This window comes from Pocillopora damicornis, chromosome 14, assembly GCF_964200805.1.
Source record: "Pocillopora damicornis chromosome 14, jaPocDami1.2, whole genome shotgun sequence".
Classification (NCBI taxonomy): Eukaryota; Metazoa; Cnidaria; class Anthozoa; order Scleractinia; family Pocilloporidae; genus Pocillopora; species Pocillopora damicornis.
This window is the reverse complement of record NC_142683.1, coordinates 6,054,330-6,070,965: the sequence shown is the minus strand read 5'-3', so window position 1 is coordinate 6,070,965 and position 16,636 is coordinate 6,054,330. Positions and strand designations below refer to the sequence as shown.

The window sequence follows — 16,636 nt, the reverse complement described above, 5'->3', positions numbered from 1 at the left end:
TTCTAGATCCAGCTAGATGGTAGATTTGGTGTTTTGCAAAAGGATTAAGTGAGCCTGATTCTACAAAACACGATTAACGCAAGGCCCAAGATACGGAGAACACTTATCATCACAATTAATATTGTTTTTAATCGTTTTCGACCTCCAAAAGTTGATGCAGGTTGAGATAACGAAACCTGCCCCGACATGTTCGCTTAACGATACATTCTGAGAGTTTATGCATGTCCTCTGGCGCTTTTTGATGCTATTTCAATCGCTCAATGAAACATTCGGTCTGTAGTAATTGAAATGTATGCAATTATTTGTCTTTAGTAGATTTCGTCTTTCTTTTGCGTTTATCATGAACAGTGCACACAACATTGAAAAGTCGGAAAGTTATGATAAAAACCTCGCTAGGACGCGTCATTTGCCAGGTTATCTTAGCGTGTCGTTATAAAAGCGGTCACATGAGAGTGAGAATGGCTTCGAATGATGTTGAAAATGATTAAAGTATCAGAATGAGGGAGAAAATTAAACCCCCTTTAAGGTATCCACTCATTGGATCTACTGTTGCATAAATAATTGGTGTGAGAACCAGGTCGCCTGGGGGAAGGGAAAGGGTTACTAGGAAAGGACCTTTTTTTTAGTAACTTGAACAAAAATTGTTATAATCAAGAATGTGGTCGTGGGTTTGTGAATGCCCCCTAGCGTCTGTGTTTTTAGTCTTATTCCTGTTAATGATCAGAACCTCTGTCAGTAGTTACCAAAGTCACGACTTTAAAGGTTTTGTTCTTCAGTCTTTTTTTTTTTTTTTTTTTCGATTGTATGTGTAAGCAAGTTTATACTGCTTTGGAAATTGGGAAATTGTATCAATAATCACATTAAGACAATTCAACTTCTTCTTTCTTTTGCAACGTTTCTTCTGAGCCGTCCAACAGAAGCGGTGTTGGAATTCGAATGATGCCGAATTCAGTTTGAGACTTGAAAATATTCTACTAGATCATTGCAATAGCTTATCATTGGTTTTATGTTTAAGTTTGGACAACTGAGTTTAATTAAACAAGGAGGAAACATATCAGATATGGTAGCTTGGTGAAATGCTTCCTTAAAATGCTCTTTATGCGTCAGAGCTTAATAACTTGTGGTTGTTTACGTTTTTGCTGCCGAAAATGGCAAATGTTTCTATCATTTAAATGTGCTCTTGACTTTGTTTCTGCCCCCTGGCGCTTTTGATCCTATTTCCATCACCAAAGTATTCATTTTGTCCATATTTGTTTTTTTTATGACTCGAAAGTTTGTTCCTCGGTCTGCAATACATTTTGTTATGTATGGCCGTCCACACAGCACTGAAGAGTCTTAATAAATTTGTGATAAGAACCACGATACGACAAACGATGCTCCTGGTGTTAAATATTAGCTAGACTTCCAAAGAGGAGTCAAGGGGTTCCAATAAGGAAGTATGTTTTGTAGAATTAACTTCTCTTGAGCTGGATCATCGGAGCGATGACTCTTTTTTACAGTTTTGAAACATTTTGAGACCTCAACTGAAACAACCGCCAAAGAAGAGTTGGGAGGAGGATCATCATGATTTATACTATTCCTTATTAGTCGTTGCGATAGTTGATGCAGGTTATATCTTCCAAAACTTCAGGCCTTGGATAATGAAACATGCCACGACATGTCTGCTTAACGATGCGTTAAGAGGTTTTGTACATGCTCTCTAAAAATTGTAATACTCTTTCTATCGCTGAATGATTCATTCTGTCTGGAGTTTTGGTAGTCATCATGCTGCAAATATTGTGTGCATCACTCGTTGAGGATTGACACTTTCCTTCCTTCAACCCAGATGTAATCCTATGTATTCACAAACCATGAATCACTATGTGCGGACAAATGCAGTGTTTTTCCTTCGCAGTTGAATAGCAACGGAAATGAGCCATGATAAACGTAAATGGCTTCCATCAGCTTTGTGAATTCATTTGTTATGATCATACTCACAGCATCATCAAGAATGCTACAAAGCTTTCTGACTTAAGCAAAGTAGCTTTTATCTATCAGGAATCGTTATATTTGCAAACAGCGGCATAATGTTGGCTCGAGCGCTAAAACAATCACATAACTTCGCATCCTTTTTTGTTTCCTCAGCGGATTTACGAATTTGAAGGTTATGACATTTTAACATCCAATTTAGGTTGCGATACAAATCATTGCATCCTCAACTGCAAAATACTCTATGCTGTGTGTCCCTTGTGAACACAAACTTTAACTAATCACCATCTGCCTTTGGACTAACGAACATTTGTTTTCCGTGGCGCCTCAAAGCCGAGTGCATAAATAGAATTATTCTTTAGTTCCCCTTCTTACTCTCGAGCTTACCACACTAAACGAAGACTTGGGGGAAGGGAAAGGATGTACAAGATAGGCTCGTTTGTGCTTGTGTGATGACGAGGGTCAGTAATGACGGTAATTAAATTTGTGTTAGAGCTTATATTTGGAATATTCTGAACATAATGATATTGAAAAAAAATGTTTTTCTTTTCGTGCATATCTCCAGGCGATTTAAAGCTTATTTCTAAAACTGATTAGTATTTCTGACATTAGTTTAAGAGTCACGTGTTTAGAGGTCTTGGATCTGTCTCAGTTTCTGATCAGCTACTGTACACCTACCCCTCCCCTAACCCAACATTTAGCCTAATTTGTTATCAGTTGACTGCTGTTGGTTTGGGGGATGGGTGGGTGCACATTTGCGCAGATATTGACATTAATACAAGGTTTTTCTCTTGAGTCTTATTTCCTCTTTTTACATGGTTAAGTCAGTTTTAACTTCTAAAATAGCGAAATTTCACTTTAAAGCCGCTTTCAAAGTCACGTCATTGATTGATATGGAAGGAGGGGGGGGGGTGGGGGACTTTCACTTACCTTGGACGGCTAAGCCACACTGAAACCTTCATCTTGTGGTATAACAAATTGTGAGTAAACGGCAAACAATTTTTGTTATTGGCTGAGACTTTTTTTTATTATGGTATTTGGTATATTTCATTTGAAGGTGCAGTATTTTTTATCGTTTTAAATGTATGTATTTGCAATATTTTGTCTCAATAAGTTTCTGGAAAGGGTAAAAATCAAACTATAATCCATTTTGGTAAGTATGCAACCATAAAAAGGAGGTGGGTGTCATTCATTGATGTAAAGTACCTTCCTCCTACCCTTTAAGTCTTAGGGGTACATAGAAAAGCTTTTCTTCCTTTCTTTTCTTTTAAAGCATTTATTTTCAAACATGTCTTCCTTAGAATATTACATATGCCAATGTCCCGGCCCTTAAACTGCAGTAATCAAATCTCTCAACAGATGGCCAGGGGTTCTGAGGGTATTAGCATTAACCAACTGAAGCAAAGCTTTCACGCTCGACCAAATCTATATATTTTGGTTTTGGATTTTATGAAAAAATAATGTAATGTGGTCATGTACGTTTGGGAAAGTGTTGCAAATGAACATGTATCTTATCATGACATCGGAAATGTCCCAAGTTTTTGAGACATTCAGAGGTTTCTTACTCTCATAACTGCAAAAACTGCCGAAACCAGTGTTTTCCATTGATATAGAACACTCATGCCTAGGTGTCTTTCATTTCTATTTTTAATATCAATCTCTTTTAATTAGAATACGATAAATGAAAGTATATAAGCATGAAAAAGCAAACAAATGACTCGAAAAACGTTGTGTTCAAGCTAAAAGCTTTTTTATTCATTCTAAGTTCTGTATAGCAGTGGGCAGTTGTGTTCTCTATGTTCAGAGACAATTTTAATTTAGAAAAATCTCTTATGAAGCCTTAAAATTTTTGTTTTCAACTCATCATTATCGGACTGGAGGTTATAAGAGCAATTTACAATGAGAAAAGGTTGGATCTTTATGTGATAACTGGAGTAAGAATAAATCTGAATAAACCCTAAGTTTAGATTGGACTTCAGTCCGTATTTCCTAGATACTAGTTGGGCGTCATTGCAATCTTAGCGAGGAAGTCACATGTCGAGAGCGAGGGAAACCCGAGCGGGTTTATTGTTCCAAGTAGGAGAACCTGATCACAAGTAGTTTATATGAAATTAATAACGTAAGACTGACCTGAGGATGAGACAACAAGAGGTGAACTGACCGATACGTCATAATGACCGATTTATTATAATGGTTCTGTAATTTTCAATAAGGTAAATTTTTAATGTTTTGAGATTTTATTCATTTTACTGTAACTGTACGTAGCCCATTGGGTTTACCCGTAGAAGTAGTATTTAGCATGATTGTGTAGTTCTTATCATTTTAATTTTTATCAGGGCCCCAATTGATAGCAGTGTTTAAGGCATCCGAAAGGGCTACCCTAAATAAATAAATGTCTTCTTCATCTTCTTCACATGATCCTGACTGTCCTATACGCTGGTCAGATGTAACAATTCCAATTACGCTATATACACGATGTGACGTAAATGTGATAAGAGTGCGTTATGTAGTTCCATAATATCAGATTGAGGATGATGTTCAATAAGCTTTTAGAACTAGAACTCCTTTACGGATATTCACGTGTCTAATTGATGAGAATCTAAATTTATCATGAAAACAATGACCTAAAAACTAAAAGTAATAAAAGTAAGAAAACATGAGCTGTTCAACCCGTGGCTCTTGATCAAATTGAATGTGAGATTTGTCTATCTGTTACGCAAGGTATGCCTCTATGTCTTGCTTGAAAATAGCTACATAAATGCGTAATTCACGAGGAAGAAAGAGCAATGACTCACTAGTTGTCTTTTGAAATTAACGCACTCGTTCTGCGAGGAAAAGAATCTTAGGACTCGGATTGGTATGATCAACACTTTTCATCAGAGTTGTGTGGTCATTGCGGTCGCATCCCACGTAGAGATCGGTGTCATAAAGCTTGAGCATCGTGGAGCCCCCGTGGTATTGGGGCTCAAAAACCACGCTCGTGTCATTGTCATCAATCGCATCTATTTCCTTGCAAATTGAAAATAGCGTTGAGTTAGAAATGGTTTCGCTGAACATTCGGCTCATCATAATTAATTGTCAAATTTAACGCGTGCGATGGTTGCGTTTAATGTTGCACGCGCGCATTTCGTTTAAAACTATATTTCAACCAAAATTGGCAGCAATTTCGCAATCTGATCGGCCAATCTGCCGCTGTCGATTACGCTACAGACAACGCTTGCTCGCGATAGCGTTAATGTATCACGCAATGGTCATACACTAAAAGAATGGTTGTAATTTACGTTTTTGACGTCGATATTGAGGTCAAAAAACAAATCGACAGTGTTGTAGCGCGGAATACGAAGGTCTGAGGTTTGATTCCTCATGCGGACTCACAATTTTTTCCTTTGTCCCACGCTCATGACAAGAAGAAAAACATCTTTCTCTATTTAAGACTTACCATCTCTCTTATTCTATATACAAACATGACGCTGCTGATCCTTCGTAATAGACTTCGCTCACCGTACAGTCTCTGTGGCTCATTAGAGGGATTTAGCAAGAGGACAGGAACGTCATTTCAGAACGGGAAAGCGCGCGGATAGTCTGGACACGACTCTACTTCGACTTCCGGTGTTGGCGTTGCCGTTCTCTCCAACAAGTTCAAGACGTCATTACGTTGGTTTTCCTGTCACGATCAAAACGTTTGGGATTTTCGTAAATTTTGCACTCATAAACGAGATAATGTTGTTTGGAATTATATCAGAACTCATTTCCAGGATAACTTGGTCCTTTCCTTTGTTTTATTCGGTGTATTTGGGAAAATTTACCGCTACATTTATGCTGGATTACCGAAAGGAAACACGATCGTTGCAAGCGCTGGATCAAAGATTTTAGGGCTCAGTACACTTGTAATTGAGCAAGGCTTAAACGACGAAAGGGCTTTTCTTTGATGCAGTGCTTTAATCCTGTATGAAAACTCTAAGATGGCGATGCTGTTAATTTTATCATGAATCAATTCATCAATCAATTAAACTTGCTTCATGTTGAAGTTTATCTAAATGAAATATCACGACGCTCACCTACTGTATTATTCAGTGTTATTTGTTGTTATTGTCGTTTTTACCGTGATTGAAAACCTTTCTGCGAATTTAAGTCACAGATGAAAAAAATTGAGAATAGTTCGGGTTTGCTCTTTTTTATGTTTGAAATTTTTGATCAGCGCCGGTGAAAACTAAGACAAGAAAGTCATGCTCTCGCTACGAAATAAAATGACAATCAACTTCATTTCGGTACGGCTTTCTAAATCTATTAACATGGCCAGAAATCAAGGACAGCCAGCGGTTCCGACCGTAGGCTCATTTTATGCGAATGTTGAATAGCTGCTAAGGTTGCCTCGATCTAAAAATGGCGGCTAAGAAGACGTGTTCCTTTTACCGCGAATTGAATAATTTGAGCACTGCCGATTTTTTTAATGATCAAAAGAGGCTGAAATCATCAGCCAAGGGACCATATTATGAGGTGGAACGTGTGATTTCAAAGAGAAACCGCAAAGGCAAGGTAAGTTGCTTCGTTTTGTTTGTCCGATCTGATGTACTCAAATGGAGTCAGTCAATAATCAGGCTAAAATATATCTCAATTACGCCTTAGGTTGAATATCTTGTGAAGTGGAAGGGCTACGGCTCCCTCTCCAACACTTGGGAACCAGAAGAAAACCTTAATTCGTTGGCACTGAAGTGAGAACGGTGTTTTGATTAAGATAAGTTCTCTCATTGGGCATTAATATGGAACTTGACAGTAGCATTTCTGAGATTCTACGATTTGATCAAATAATTTAGTCACAAGTTCCGATGTTACAATCTTAAAACCCGTGAAAGCAAATATTTTGAAAATTCTAATTTTTTAAATAAACCGATTGTTGTCTTATTGTCATAGGCAATATTTAGTGATTCAATTTCCCTGTTTGATGGTTAATCTTTGGCATTTTTGTATATAAAATTCAAGTACATTTTTCAACTGTACAGGTATCTATCTCTATCTGACCAAAAATAAATTGTCTTTATTGATTTTTTCCCTTTTTAGAGCATATTTAAACCCAAAGCCTACCCAGGAGTTAATTAGTTCAAGTGTGGATGCCTTGCATGCTGCAATTTTGGAAAACCTTGCCTCAAAGAGTTTATCTCCAACAATCATTCCATTCAGGCATGATGTTTTCCAGTATCTTTTCAGGGGAAAGGGGAAAAAAAGCCAAGACTTTGGAAATGTACTGTTGGAAAAACAGGATTTTTCCAACTGCTCCCTTCCAATTGATTGGGACAGACTTTTAGATAACTTGGGGGATGGAACACTAGTTGAATTTCCTATAAAAGTGCGGCTATTTATGTCAAGAAGCCCTAAAAACCATACTGTGAGCAAGGAAAAAGCAATAATATCATCGCCTAGGTATTTTATTGAAAAACTAAGCATTAATTGTAAGAAAAAGCCATTGCGTGTTTCTGCAAATTAGTTTATTTATAAATGTGTAAATGGTTTTGTGTACAATATCAGTATATATAATTCTGATACAAATCAGTTTTTATACTCTTTCTGTCTCAATATAATTGTAAATACCTGTACCTTAAGAATAAATGACAATGTTTTACTATCATGTCAATCCTACCATTAATAAATCTCTGACCTATATACAAGATATGCTACTACAATTCACAGGTGGCATTATTAATTTTTCTTCTCTCGTAGTCTTTTGCTCTTCCTGTTTTCCCTGAGATCATGTTCCCAATAGGAACTTTTCCTTTTACTGTAGGTTCTCTTTGCACGCTCACTGTCGCGTAGATTCCATTGTCTGGACTCAAGCTTAAGAATGTCAGCAGGAGCATCCCATTTGTTAGATTTTTTGTGAACTATAGCCCTGGCCATATCATTGTTTTTTTCAACTCCTTGCCCTGTAAACAGTTTGATAGTTCTATAGTTTTGCAGAAATATGGGAATGTGGTAGACCATAGCATGCATGTATGGGGTTACATTAGCTCTTTTATAGCCATGCCTTTTTTCTCCTAGTGATGTAAACAGATTCACCCATTCCTTTGCTTTCCAGAAGTAGTCATTTATCATTTCTGTGGAGGGATTCCTGCAGGTTACAGTGCTATATATTTCCCTAAACTTTTCCCATACAGTTTTTACTACTTCAACTGTATCTGGCTGAATAATCCCATTGAGTTTGGTTGGAAGTTCATTAAGCAATTTTTTCTTGTCTGACCCCAAGAGGCTAGTAAAATCGTATTGCCCAGACCCTTTCCCATCAGCATTTGTTTTTTCCCATATGTCAAAGGAGACCCCACATGATCGAATTGCTGCCTGCAAATTTTTTAGGTGTTCATTTTTTTGTTGACATTTCCTCTTGTCCCAGTTTTTGCTTCTGTCCCAGTCTAAGGCATCCCGAACCAAATTTTCTATGAGAACATCTGAAATCCTTAATAGAAGGTGCAGTTCATCCAACACTACATGATCGAGCTCTATATGAAGTAGAGGCTCATGTTCACAGCAATATTTGTCATTTTGTTTCTTTTTCTTTACTAGTTCAAACATCTCTGTAAGAGTTCTCCTTAGATCTGGAGATTGATAATGGTCTAAATTGAAGCTTGTGTCCCACTTCATGTCTTTGTGTATTTTGCACCATACACATGCATAGTGTGAGGTAGCACCCTTCAAACCCATCACAAGTAAAATGAATTTGTAATCGCCCCCTAGGAAAAATTCCAAATTAATTGATTTGCCACCCACTTCTATTTTCTTCTTACTTATAAGAGAATTGATGTCCTTGAAGACATCTTCAAATGACTGCCTTAAGGTATTGTAGTGTTCTTTACCCTTCACAACAGCTATGGTGTGGTTACCTTTTGCTGCCATAACTTCATCATCTGAATGGAGTAGGGCAAAACTCATAAGTATGAAACTAGAATTTCTGGTCATTCTCGCCCCATCCCCTGAAATTTTGATTTGTACATGATCCACATGTGGATGGCTTGCCACATAGTCTTGAACCCTGTCTCTCAGAAGGTCAGTGAATGATGTCTGTGCCCCTTCCGTCTCACCGGGGGTGGAGGTGATATGACAGATGTCATTCAGCTGACTTCTCCTTTGCTTTACAAGGTATGACTTTGGCAAGCCATCAACTACCATTGTAAGCTCATGATAAAAGTTGTCTCCAACACAAAATTTATCTAATAAAAATAGCACCTTTTCTACTTTGGACTTCTCCTCTTCAGACAGTGAGTCAAATGCATTTGAGTTCCCATTGTAATTTGACATCTGGTCTTCAGCCATTACTGTGTGACTGATGCCAGTCTTTTGCTCATTCATAGTCATTGACTCTAGTTCCAGTCCAAATGACTTTGCAAACCACAAAGCAGTTTTGGCTCTACACATAAATTCCTTTAAAGTGCGAGACTTCTTCTTCACCTCTGATATATCTTTCCCCACATAAGTTTTGTCTGAATTTTCAATTTTCTCGAAGTAATGTTGGAGTTCTTCATTCTTTGACTGAAGGTTAGACAAACTTTGTTCCTTCTCTTGAATGGCTAAATACATTTCTGCAAATAGCTGTTTACTCTCTGCTTCAAGATGCTGGTAATTCTGCTTCCACTCCTCCAGTTCATCTCTAATAGCCTCAGTTTCTTCCCTCAAGCAAGTTACTGAAAGTGTTTGTCCTTCAAAAATGTGGAATCTTCTCACTTTTGAGTTAAGTTCCTCTCTCTTGCTACCTCCTTTGGCCTTTGCATATAAATTCTGGACCATTCCAGCAATTTTTGCAAGGGTATTGTTTACTTCTTTTCGTATTTGCTCATCAGCAGTTATGGCAAAGGTATGATGAGGAATACAATACTCAAAAAGGTCAACATAGGTGTATTCCTGGACTGCTGCAGGACTTAGATCACTGCTAGTTGATGCTGACTGATTAGGCTGACTTGCCACAGCAGCTGTCTTTCTAACCTTCTTCTGCAACCCTAGGAATTCATGCCAAGCCTTTATCAATGGATAGGGAATATCCACTGCCACAATGACATTTTTTGTGACTGCCTTTGCAGCATAATTTAAAGAGGGGCTTTCGATGCTCAATTTCCATTTTAAAAAGGATTCCAGTGGAGGTCTGTCAGACATTCTATAATTTTAAATTTTACGTCTACTAATAAACGAATTAGTTCCAAGCCAAATCAATGTTCTGAGACTTAATTTCACACTACAGGAATTGTGCGAAGGCCATAAACAGCAAAAAATTTGCATTTTATCACGTTTCTGGAGCCTTCAGTGGCTCTTAAACAGCGGTAATTGCCTATTAAAGCTTCACAAAATGGCGGTTTGTTGACACCGATTTCGGAGGTTTTCTTGTCATGATTAAGACACATGTTTGCACCGCTTTGCAGCCAAATTTTCTCAGCGAGATGCTCTCATTCGAAACTTGAATTTCCGCATTATTCAGATCTATTTCGCCGAATGTTGGAGAACTTACGAGCTTTCAAATAGCTGTGGAATTGAGGAGCAACCTTCGTAGAGGAAGTTAAGATGTGTGGAGTTGGTTCATGGACACGTACGGCAAACTTGTTGGGAATGAAAGTATGTAATCAATTACCAATTTAAGACCGCTAAGTCGCCACGAAAAGCCCAAAAGATGGTCCACTGCTGCCGAATTTTGGCACGTCGTTACTGCGAGCGACTTTGCGTGAGGTATGTTTAGGGTGTTTTATCATGTTTTAGATGTGTGGAACTTGACTTTTCACATGTACGATTTAATTACAAATGGATTTCTTACTTCTCTCATACAAAGCTTTTATGAAGCTGCCATATTTAAAGTCCACAAATTGCTAGGAGTGCGCATGCTTAGGGGCCATGTTGTCCTCGATTTCTGGCCATGTTTGATTCAGTCTTGAACGACTTCATTAGTTAAAAAAATTTAAATTAAACAAAAACCAAAAAAATGATAAAACAGGAACAAAGACTTATTCCTAAATCTAACTGTTTCGTTGGTGACTAGTTTAAGTTAATTTCACTCTCATCATAAACAACTCCATCGTTGGGTCGCTTGGTTTCTACATGGTTTTGCCATAACCCCCTGATAATTCCGTTCAAAATGCATTTCAACTCTAAGAAGGTGGTGCTCAAAGAGATGTATTGTCATAATTGATAGAAATATTCAGCAAACAACGGGAAAAACGACGACGATTTTCAAATTATCCTTTACAAAATCATGAAGGAAAACGAGTAGTGCTGAAATCTAGTAGCACGAAACGAAATGACAGGGACACAAATCATGGAAAAAGTTATATAGTGGGCTTCAAAATTTGATAGATGAATCAGCAAACTCGAGACTAAACTGGAATGGAATAGTTTCAAAGTTTAATTGCCCAGGTGGATTCATATTAACAACTTACTTGCCGTATCTATAACTATCCTCTGTTTGCGCTTGTTACATAACTCTCAAAAAAGATAATTTCTTTGTCTTTGGAGTGGTCTATAAAACCGAAAAATCAAAGGTGATGGTGAAGATTCTCGTTGCAACGAATGCTGAGTCACTTTTCAACACAACGCGACGGCGTTCTCGACCCAGTTTCTTATCGGCAGTTTTTGCTGCGCGCGCCGTTCTGAAATGACCTTCCCATCCTCTTGCTAAACCACTCTATTGGTAGAGCATGGGAGCACGGAATCCGAAGGTCTGAGGTTTTATTCCTCAGAGATCAATATGTTACAAACTCAGTCGGTTGCACCCGTGAGTCCATGACATTTTGACCTCTGTAATGACGAATATCGTTGTCGATAAGAGTACAGACCACGGTAAAACACTATCAATTTATTAAACCGTAGTAATTATGATCGCAACGCTTGTCGCGTAAAAAGTAGAATTAAAAGACGCGTTATCTAGTGGAAAGTTTCAGTTCTGCAGAGACAACCAAGCTGTCTAGTTACTGTAATTGCTAAAACCAGTTGTTTGCTACAACGTACGTCTCGATACGTCAATTAGAGAGGCAATAAAGAAGTACGCTACCAGTTTTTCATGTTTTGTTGACGTTAATCTTCTGTTTGTTTTGTTTTATGAACAAATTAATTTATTAACGCTAGACTTAAAGTGGTTCCTTACTATGGTTGTGATTGGTTGTCCTTCTCCATTTCCACTTTCATTGCGAATTTATCTTCGAATAGGAAGGCAAAACATGGTTGGTCTTCTAGCTTCTGTGTTTTATCCTTAGTAGTCATATAAGCTATGATCACAATGGAAGAAAACGAAAATTTTAAAGTCGAAGCCTATATGTGAAAATTTGGGTCTGACTTTTTAACCTTGATGGAAGTTCACCGAATGCGCATAACCCCAAATTTTAACGTTCAGGCTTCAACGAAGATACAAAAAATTGTTAAACGAAAACAGAAAAATTAATAAACTTACAGGATTGGAACTACAAACGATTAAGAGAAAAAAAATGAAACGAGGCACCCATAGAGTGTATCGATACTTAGTTAGGGAAAAATAAGGAGTAAAATGTATCAATTTGCCGCAGATATACATCGTGGAGTGAGAACGACACGTTGCTAAGCCATTGCGATATTTTATTGAGTTCAAACGACATATGTACTGTGCAAACAATTATGCGCGATCTAATTAGAGGGGCCCGACGTTTCATCGCGACAGTCAAAAGCATACCTGATTGCACTCTTATGGCACTTATTAGGGTGAAACTTAGCCAGATTCTTTGTACGGTTTTTAACAATCATTTTACAACAAATGTTTTCGTGCATGTTAAAGGTACATGATGCAGGATAGCATAAAAGTCTACTTACTATTTTGATAATCACTATTTTGATCTCTTCCGTTGCAACTCACTTTGCCATCGTTGGGATTCCTCTTCATAATACCATCTCCTTTCTTGCTAAACCTGCTCCACAGTTGATAAGTGGCGTCTTTATAAATTACCTTTTCGCTCTGCAAAGGTCACATGAACATCTCATTGTAGCATGACGATCTCGCGAAGTCTTAACTTGATCTCCATCGAAAAGTATGGGCTAGTTATGTATAGTAGTTATGTATGTGGAGTAGCAAGTAGTAGTTTTCTTCTCGTTTAGCTGTTTATCGTAAGTGTCCTGAAACTCTTAGGGCAACTGACTCATTTGCAAGTTCCCCTCTAAACCTTTTATAGTTAGCCTTCTAAAATAAATTAAGTTCTCCCCCATCTCTACAGGCGCAACCAAAAGATTTCAACTCATTTGGGAAAAAACCTATTCCTTCTCGATCGAAATCACGATGAATTTCAATCAAAATGCAATGTTCTTTTTTCTGAGTCAAACGCTTGATCACGGAAATACCCTGTGAAACTCTCTACTTCAAACGAGTGCCAGAGTTAAAACAAAAGATTAAAACATAGAAAGAGACCAAATAAAACAACCAAAAAATAAACGCTCAACCGTCAGCACTCCACTGACTCCCCTCCGAAGAAAAAGGGAAGCAAAACAAGACAAAACAGACCAAACAAACAAACAAACAAAAAAAAAACGGAAAAAATTGTTGAAAAGAAGGAAATCAATGTATTTGAACTTAGGCCGAAACTAGATCTTGTGAGTCTGGAGAGTACGAGGGAGAATGCTAGAGTAGAGGGAGGAATCCTGATTTTAACATAAACGCAAATTAACTCTTAGGAGCAAAACATTTCATTCAATCTTTGCACACTAATTTGCTTCTCAATGATTGTTTTAAAGCCCCTGGTAAATTCTGACTCGCTATACTTTTATCTTATGAGGTGACTACAAACAGAAAGCCCTCTGTACTCACATGAATGTGTCACGCAAGAAAATACGTGAAAAACTATGCATGTTTAACTGTTAAATTGAGAGACATTCTTTACTGACATAATTTTCACTCTTATTTTATCATCCATATGTAAGCTTCATATGAATGTCAAAGGCGCTGAAAAAACCTTTGAAAAGCACGAGAGAAATATTGTCACATGCCTTACAACTAGTTCTGAATCCTAGATGCAAGAAAACTTCCACTGGCATTGTATTCTCGAGCTTTTTGTTATAGTGATGCTAAACTAGGGAACTCACTACCTAGAGACATTCGATTCTGCGAGTTAGTGCCATTATTTAAAACCAAATTAACGCTCACATCTACTCGCCATCCTAGGATTAGACACACGAGAAATATTAAATTGGGACTTGTATATCCTCTCTGGCGCTTGAAAGTGGAGTTCAAAATGAGTTTGAAGGGGATGATGACAATTCCTTTTTTGTTAAGAAAAATGTGGCTTATGAACGAATATTAAGCAAGCCGTCAGGCCTAGGATTGTACAGTAATTATTTGTGAGGCAAACTTACTGAATTCATTCCTTCTGCTTTCCCAGCGCCTTTCTCTTGATGCCACGACATCTAAATAATGAAAACGAAAAAATGAAACTAAATAAACAAACAAAAAAACAAAAACAAAAACAAAAAAACAAAAAAACAGAGACCTCTGCAAAGGTCACATGAATATAAAATTGTAGCATGATGATCCTGCGAAGTCTTCACTTGATCTCCATCGAAAATTATGAGCTAGTTATGTATAGCAGTTATGTATGTGGAGTAGCAAGTAGTGGTTTTCTTCTCGTTTAGCTTTTTATCATAAGTGTCCTGAAAATCCTTGGGCAACTGACTTATTTGCAAGTTCACCGTCTAAACCTTTTATACTTCGCCTCCTGAAATATAACCTCGCCCTCACCTCTACAGGCTCAACCCAGAACATGTCAACTTATTTCTTAAGGGAAAAACGTATTCCTTCTCTTTCGAAATCATGATGAATTTCAATCCAAATGCAATGTTCTTTTTTCTGAGTCAAACTCTTGATGACGGAAACATCCTTCATCGCTGTGAACGCTCTACTTCAAATGAGTGACATGATCAAAACAAAAGATGAAACAACAACAAAAATAAACCTGTGCTGAAAGTGTTTCAGAAAAAGGACTGAACTACCCAAATAACGAATTTTTTGGATTAAAATTTTCATGAATGTTGCTTTGAATACATGTAAAAAAAGCCATTATGAGTGAATTAAACAGAGTTTGAATGTAAAATTTGAAATTTTTTCACCTGCAGTGGTCAATGAAAAACTTTTAATTATTGTTTAGTTTAATTATTTCAGAATGATCCTAGATACGAACATAGTTACAATCAGCTCTTCGCAAGTTTTTGATCAGTCTTGGTGAACTTTCGTCTTTTCTTTTTTACACATTTGGCATAAGTGAGACCGATATGTGATAACCTTTGTAACTTTGTTTTTCTTATTTAGTTTTAGGCCAAAATTGTTGCAGATGCAAGTGAACGCCTACCATTTAGATAAGAACGATAGGCTATTAACCAGCCACCAAACTCTTGTAACTTTTATACTTTCACGAAGTTTTTACTGGTTTTTTTGTATTGTTTATTATCATTTTAATCTCGTTATCGGCGTTAAGGCCCAGCTCTTTACATGTGATTTTTTATTATGTATTTCGCAACATTTCGTCAGATCGATCGATCGTTCGATTGATTGATTGATTGATTGTGAGATTGATCATTGATTGTGGTTCGTGGATTGCTTGCAAGATTAAAGATTCGCGCAAACGGTCAACTTTGGTCTGTTATATTTCAATCTCGATCAGTAAAATAGCCCCCAAAATCTTTTTTTAGGAAGAGGACATTTCCGAATCAACCCGAGAGCTCCGGGAAAAGGGAAAAACCAACCGAATATTTTCAACCGACGAATCGGCCACTCGGTAGTATGTTTTCATATGTAATATAAAGCTCCTGCGTTTCTTATCCTCACCCAAACTACATAAAAATTCTAGCTTATTGTCTGAATCTTAATTCCAAATTTTTCGGAAGGTAACGAGTGACAAATTTGCTTGCCATTTTGAAAATCGCTGAATGTCCGAACAGCGGCAATAATGACCCAGTCAAGATTACCTGGATAAGCCCTCCCCCCCTGAACCGCGCTAAATAATTCCTACGATGATTTTATTTTGTCGGCTTGAATGAAAAAAAAAGAATCCCTTCTTCTGTAACAACCACACAGTGCCCTCTCACCTTAAATGACTTAAATGAATTTAATAAGCAGGGTTTTCTTTATTGGAGGCGAGGTTTGAAAATTGGGAAATATCAGCTGGGGTATATCCTCGGATATCTTCCAGTTTTAGCCGGAGGATATTCCCCTCACTCTATGCGTGTAGACCAATCGCACGAAAGCAAGACATTTAATGGATTATAATAACAACTTTCCAATTATCCAGTTTCTCTCGTTAAAATCATGGATTACTCTCACTGTTGTAGTTAGAAAGTCCAACTCCCCTTGCCGATTGACACTCAGTCACTTTTACGTTGAAAAATAAAACAGATGATTTCATTCTTCATCTATAAATCCAGTTTTAATCGTCATAGAGGATAGAAATTAGTAGGTTCGCTCTACGCCTCACTCATAATATGGATTAGTTGATCACAGAATTGGTTTGTGAAGAATGAGTGCCGTTTGAGTGAGCGAATAAGTACTCAGGTTAATTAAGGCCTGGGTCAAAAGTAATTTTCGCCTCCAGTACCCCCCCCAGCAAGGTTCGCGGAATTCGCGTGGACTGCGCGAGTAACCATAGTTACTTGGAATCAAGATCGCGTGGTTCGTGAACGGCATCCGCCATTTTGAAGTGTC

At 37.6% G+C, this 16,636-nt stretch overlaps 3 protein-coding genes across 3 annotated transcripts; 1 reads left to right on the top strand and 2 right to left on the bottom strand.

Annotated features, from left to right (window-relative positions):
• Nucleotides 1–3,701: 3,701 nt before the first annotated feature.
• Nucleotides 3,702–15,080, bottom strand: LOC149034177 (uncharacterized). Its single transcript, XM_089193146.1, has 4 exons — nucleotides 14,299–15,080; nucleotides 12,769–12,910; nucleotides 12,074–12,194; nucleotides 3,702–4,977 (listed from the first exon to the last, which is right to left on the bottom strand). Coding segments are annotated over exons 1-4 (315 nt in total). The 5' UTR covers nucleotides 14,350–15,080; the 3' UTR covers nucleotides 3,702–4,976.
• On the top strand, nucleotides 6,251–7,591 carry LOC149034179 (uncharacterized). Its single transcript, XM_089193145.1, has 3 exons — nucleotides 6,251–6,504; nucleotides 6,595–6,680; nucleotides 7,027–7,591. Exons 1-3 carry the CDS (start codon nucleotides 6,352–6,354, stop codon nucleotides 7,448–7,450), a joined length of 663 nt encoding a protein of 220 aa, XP_089049271.1. The 5' UTR covers nucleotides 6,251–6,351; the 3' UTR covers nucleotides 7,451–7,591.
• LOC149034178 (uncharacterized) lies at nucleotides 7,435–10,101 on the bottom strand. Its single transcript, XM_089193144.1, has one exon. It carries the CDS (start codon nucleotides 10,099–10,101, stop codon nucleotides 7,663–7,665), a length of 2,439 nt encoding a protein of 812 aa, XP_089049270.1. The 3' UTR covers nucleotides 7,435–7,662.
• Nucleotides 15,081–16,636: the final 1,556 nt, after the last annotated feature.